This window comes from Parus major, chromosome 24, assembly GCF_001522545.3.
Source record: "Parus major isolate Abel chromosome 24, Parus_major1.1, whole genome shotgun sequence".
NCBI classification, from domain to species: domain Eukaryota; kingdom Metazoa; phylum Chordata; class Aves; order Passeriformes; family Paridae; genus Parus; species Parus major.
Window position 1 is genome coordinate 291,348 of NC_031792.1, and position 6,241 is coordinate 297,588.

Here is a 6,241-nt window from a genome sequence, read left to right on the forward strand (position 1 = left end):
TCTGCTCTAATGACACAGGGACAGCTGCTTGTTGGCTGGGAAAAGGCCTCTGAAAATACCAGCACGATGAGGCAAAATGGGGTTGCCGTAGCTGTGGCTGCTGGTTTGAACAGAGCAAAAGGCTTTTCAACGTGGTTTTACCTGGGGTTGCTCAGCTGATCTAAACACATCCCTCAAGAGTTCCAGTGCTGCAGAAGGGTCTACGAACTTACGCCATGTCCCCAGCATCAATGCAAACAGACACTGAAGTTCTTGCATGAATGCAATGTTTCTTTTTCCCTGCATTGCAAAAAAAAAAAAGAAAAATCAAAGCCTTCCTGCAGCTCTAAAATGCATCACCTTAAAACTTAGTGCTACTGAACACCACATACACGTATCATACAAGGTACCCAACCAGCTGCACACTGCCTCAAATACCAGTTTTTCTACCATGCATGCAAACCAATGAGTAATCTGGAGCTGCCAAAGAAGTTTTATGGGAAAAACATTTCCCCACACAGCAGTTAAAGGCTCTAGAGGACAGGGGTACAAGAAGCACCTCCTTTTTTTTTTTGCTATCCTGATTCTGTCTTTGAGAATTTCCTGAATTTATCTTAAAGGTAGCCAAATGATTTTAAAGCTACAGGTCTCAGATGGCCCCAAATTAAATCTGGTTAGAGAAAGAGCAGAAGATCACAAAAGAGGGAAACTTGACAGTGTTACTGAAACAAAACTTACAGTGTGACTATGACAACTTTCAAGCACATTCTGTGGGAGGGAGTACCCAAGGACCAGCCTCCGGAATTCTGGCAACTGAAACAGAGACTGAAAGGAGACGAGGGGTAAAGCTTGTTCAGCACCTGCAAGGATTGGACTCACTGTAATCTGATGCACTGTTTTCATTCTGACTTGACAGGTTTCTTTTGCAAACTTCACATTCCCCATGGTCTCATGTCACATATTTACAATGTGAGCAGCCCCCGTGCTGCACCAGCACAGAATCAGGATCATAGACTTCACTAGGCTGGAACAGACTTTAGAGATCATCAGCACATTTGTACCCACCCAAGGACAAAATCTCATCCTGCCATTTCTAGGATATATATAAACTAGGAAAATCACTCTAATCTGCACGGGCAGGCTCAGAAAAGCACCCAAAAAGCCATGGTGAGAAGAACCCATTTTTAGCTTTCTTCCTTCCTCTCAGAGCTGAAGACAAATGATTAACATCTTTCTGCTGATGTGAAATGGTTAGGAGAGACAAATCTGCTCAGTTCCACTTGCTATTGTCTCTTCTTCAGATCATTACTAATAATATATGCTGCCTAGTTGTTTATTTGTCCAAGCATCTATGTCAGTGTATTCCATTAACTGAAATATGATACACCATGTGTTATTGAGCCAACAATAGCTGCAGTAAAATTAAATTATCAGTTCACTTTGCCAGGCAAGCTTCTATCATTTCAGCAGGCACTTGGCCATTGCCGCAGAACTCCCTGCATATAGACACACAGATCCTCTGTATCTGTAGCTATTTTTAAGCAAAGCCCATTTAACTGCTCTTTGGCTCTTTCTGTACAGGCCCAGAACACAGCCCAGTCACATCACATAAACCCAGAAGTTTCTGTGTTTGGGCAGGCTCACATTCTGCATACAATGACTCCCTCACAGAACTGCTGCATGTTTACTTCTAACTGAGAAACATTCTGACTCCAAGACCCCAGCAAGTTTGAGATTAGAAAAAGAGAACTTTTTTGCAGATTACCTGTATAACAGCACTAAACCAACACGTATTTCCAATATTTTTCATTCCAACAGGCCAGTCGTCTGCTCTTCTCCAGTCATTCTGTTTGGGGTTCTCTCCCCAGACTTCACAGCGTTTCCTTTTGGAGCGGTTTTTGTTTTCAGCGGAATGGGCGTCCTGTGGTCTGTCACAAGAGATAAACACTGGGCTGTAAAACACCTCCCAGAGAGCTACAGGAATCAAACTCCCCTCCAGCCAGTAGGTGTCCACCTGGCAGGTGATCCATGCTAGTTCTACAGTTACCAGCTTCAGAACCCATTTATGATATCTGGGAAAACCAAAGCGTGGGGCCACTTACAGTTCCACTGACCTTTCAGCTGCATCCCTTTCCGCAGCTGGAGCTTTTGGTGATTCCAGTGGTCTGACAGTGTCTGTGCAGAGGTTGTCTTGGTTGTGAGGGGCAGGTACAGCACTAACATCTAGAAGTGGAGACAGCATTCTGATCAGTTTTCCACCAGCAGCAGCAAACATTGTCTTTAAGAGGAAATTCTAGAAAACATCACACTTCACAAATACGGCTCTTCAATCAATACATGCAAAATTTTATAGCTCAGGTTTTAAACAGAAATCCCTGTTCAGATCATGCCAAGCAACTTAAGAGCCACTAAGCGAGCTGGATGAGAACAGGGCAGAGCATGCAGCTGTGCCACTACCCAGATCTCCTTACAGACAAATTCTGAGCTTAAGAAAACAGTTCAGAGCTCTTGAAATAACGAGACAGGAACACCAGCTTTTTAACTGTGATGTGTCACCTCCAAACATTATTAGAACACTACTAAGTGATCAGTAGTGGCAAAATATGCACCAGAGCAGAAGCTGGAGGGATGTACTGCTGGCAGAAACAGGGAGGATGAATATCTCCCCTCTGAGTTCACACAAGCACGTGAAGCTGTAGGGGTGAGCAGAGGTGAAGCTTACCCTGTGGGAGCTTGGCCACCACGCTCCCTTCCCAGGCAGATGGCTCTGCAGCAGCTGGGCTCTGCACTGGCTCTGGAGTGGGGTCCTCTGTCAGGAAGGTGACTGCTTCCATGAGATCTCCATCAGCAGCCTGGTAGAATGACGGGGGAAAGCAAAGCACCAGTGAGGAGCAGAACAACAAAAGATTTACCCTTTGCCTCTCATGCATCCAGGATGATCCTGGATTGGTCTCACAGGCCATTCTAACACGGCCCAGTTCATCATCAGCTGACAAACACACCAGCAAACACCTGTGTGCTATGCTGGATGGGAGCCTGAACTTGCCTGAGGTTTTGGACAAAATCAGAGCTCCCTTTCCCCAAAACAGGAATATACACAAACCTTTAGAGCGGCAAGCAGGAATGCTGAATCCTGAATTCCTGTGATCTCTTTCATCTGGTTTAAGAGCACCTGGCAATCCTATGTACAAGAAATAAAGAAAGCTCATGTGAAAAGGTGACCAGGATGGACATCAAGCCGTTTCTGCAAGGCTTGCTGAGGGCACAGCACAGCACTGCTTCCTTCCTTCCTTTCTGCGGCCAGACTGACACACAAGCCCAGTCACACTTGCTTAATGCAAATACCAACATCAGCTTGAACATCGCACTCAGGTTTTTTCCCTGCTACATTCACAGACTAACATTCAACCCTTCATATCCTCAGGAGAATGCAGGCAGGCCTGGGAGGGCAGGCCACCCTCACTGTCAGCTGTGGGATGTGCAGCACTTGTGGTGGGAAGGGGCTTCCCCACCCCCCGAGGCAGCAGCATGTGCAGCAGGACATATAAGGCGGCCGCCTGCTCCCAGGGCACTGTCAGGAGCTATTTTCAGTGTGGTGGCACATGCCACTTGTGCATGTCACTTCTTACTGACAATAAGGTGTCAGAGCAAGGGCCCAGGCGCCTTGATTGCTCCTCCTTCCCACTCCACACCAATCACTTGAGGTCTGGTGAGACACTAGCTGCTCAAGGCCCCATGCTATGGTTCACAGACTTTGGCCAGTTCAGCCACTTAAGACAAATTATTACAGAAATTCTCTTTACCAGACTTAAAAAAATCTTTGCAGCCTAGGCTTACCACAGGGTGGTCACTGCACATTGCACAAGCACAAATACCCTCCCTGAGTGACTACCAGGAGAAGCAGCTCTCCACAAGGAGTCTCCCAGCACTGGGGGTCCCACCACCCTGTTCACGGCCACAGTTCAGCTGATGCTGCTGCCAACGGCTCGCTCTGGGTGACAACCGAGGTGCAGCTCCATAACGCTGGCATTGCATGTGGTATGGGGAGGACATTGCAGCAAGAACAACTGCTGGGTCTGTGTCGTGTATCCTGATTTACAGAGGCTGCTGAGGATCCTGCAGTCAGCACAGACCAATCAATCCCAGTTCCCTGAGATCACACTGTTAATTAATCTTAACCAGCAAAGCTGCAGGCAAATGAACTCAAGATTCTACTTCCACCACTGAGAAAAAACTCAAAATGCTTCCAGGCCACTAGAGCACAAATTCCACCCGGGGAGTTATGAATCAACTACTTTTTTGAGGCCCCCACCCATACCAGTGATGGATGCTACTTCACACACAAACACAGCATGCACCTGTGTCAGCTGGTAACACAAAAAACCTCCAGATTATTTTTGGTGGCAATTCTCTTGTCAAGTTATTCATGGTAGTCCCATTTAAAATACTATTGCTCAACTTTCACAAGAAAGAGCACATATGTGCGTGCAAACCCCCTCAGCTCATCCCACACTCCTTTTATCCTGAGAAAAGCCAAGATGCACTGGGACACCTGAGCACCCCAGGAGGAGCTGCCCGAGGAGGAGCCAAGGCTGAGAGGCTGGGGGCAGGCATACTCTCACAAAGGCAAACCACTTGAATCATGTTGCTAATTTTGCTGCCTTAGCGCGTGCTGTGCATGTCGGCTGACCCCACCTTACGCCACAGGGCAGATTTTTCCAGTGGAGAAAAAAACCCACAAACAGCCTTACTAATACACTTCATTATAATAATGAAACCTGAGGCAGGACAGGGCACGATTTTCTGGGGTTCTTCTGTTCCAGCAAAGAAAGAACTCACAAAGGCTGTTGTAAGCATAAAAGCCAATTACTGATCCTCTGTTCTAAATTGCCATTTAATATTTCAATGATTTCTGCGTGCTTTTATTCAGCCTTTGAGGAAAGGTTTGTGCTAACAGCAGAGAGCTTATTCCGTACCACTTTTAAACGGGTTATGGCTGCCTGGCAGCCCACAAAAGCCACTAGGAACCACTCTCAATTCGTTAAGATTTTGGGGAGTGCGCATGGTTTTGTTGCCATAACTAGTCTGGTTATTGCTCTCTGAGGCTGTGCACCATGGGGCTATAAAACAGGTTCTGTAGCTGCTAATTAACACCAGTGTGATGCCTCTGCTAATACACCCTGCACTTGCAAACCCAAACTGAACCAAAGCCCTATCTGCTGGAAAAATAACAACCCAAACCCAAATCCTATTAGTATTAAATTACAGCAACAAGAGATGAGTACAAAACCAAGAGACTGAGAGGAAGGAGGGTACTATAGATAAAATTACAAGGTCAGCCAAGAATGATGGGAACAGAAAGGTTTTGCTGTTTTCCCTGCTCTGAGGTGACTCACCACCCTTAGAAGTTTGTTTTGATGAGAAACTGTGAACAGGGAAAGGAGCAAATGCAGAGCAGGAGTTCAAGGGGGTTCCAGAAATAGCTGCACACAAGGAGGAGGAAGGCTGCAGCACAGAAAAGGCATGCAGAGCCTTGGCCTTCAGCCTCTGCACTTCAGCCATGCCTTTTATCGTGGGGGTAAATGGATACGGAGAGGGCTGGAAACCCACAGGCGACGGCAGGAACAAAGCCCACGTTCCTAGCCAAGGCTTTCACAAACCAATATCCATCACAAGAAGAAGCAGCAGGCAGCAATCCTGTCCTGCATTAATGTGCACAAGATGCACACAGTGGGCACTGTCTGGTCACTGTCCCCACAAGACCGGGGCATGGCACCAATGCCACTTCAAACGCACAGCCAAAGGCCTGACACCCTCATCCCATCCCACCCTGTAACTCTGACCTCTCTGAAACGCATCTCTCGGGTCCTAAGAGCACAGAGATGCTACAGGACAGTGCAGACCCCTGTGTCAATTCGGGATGGTCTGGGCTTCAGTCCCCTGAGCACGGACACAGCCTCGCGTCCGGGTCCGGGTCCCTTCAGAGACAATGTGCGCGGAATCCTGAACTTTGGGAGCAGCGGTTTTCGCTAAGTTTCCCCAGGAGATGCTGCTCAGCGGAGGGAGCACGCGTTTCTGCTCCCAGCAGAGGAGGGGGGTGTCTGAGCGCCCGCCCGTTCCCGTTCCCGTGGTACCGGCGCCCCGCGCGGAGCGGAGCCCGTTATTCCCAACGAAACGCGCGCGGCCGGCCCCGCCGCCCGCCGGCCCGGGGCACCGAGAGCGCGCACAGCACAGCGGGGAAGCGCTGCGGACCGGCCCCGAG

At 48.3% G+C, this 6,241-nt stretch overlaps 1 protein-coding gene across 5 annotated transcripts in view; it reads right to left on the minus strand.

The window, feature by feature from the left end:
• USP28 (ubiquitin specific peptidase 28) overlaps window positions 1-6,241 on the minus strand; it is a 31,228-nt gene that overhangs the window by 15,062 nt on the left and 9,925 nt on the right. For 3 of the 5 annotated variants that reach the window (XM_015649658.2, XM_015649663.3, XM_015649664.3), the window contains 6 exons: window positions 3,083-3,160; window positions 2,702-2,831; window positions 2,082-2,202; window positions 1,745-1,907; window positions 718-804; window positions 142-279 (listed from right to left, as the gene is read on the minus strand). In XM_015649658.2, coding sequence (XP_015505144.1) covers window positions 142-279; window positions 718-804; window positions 1,745-1,907; window positions 2,082-2,202; window positions 2,702-2,831; window positions 3,083-3,160 — 717 coding nt within the window. Of the gene's footprint in view, window positions 1-141; window positions 280-717; window positions 805-1,744; window positions 1,908-2,081; window positions 2,203-2,701; window positions 2,832-3,082; window positions 3,161-5,822; window positions 5,952-6,241 lie in introns of those variants that run through there. The other 2 variants (XM_015649661.3, XM_015649660.3) reach the window with 2 other exon arrangements.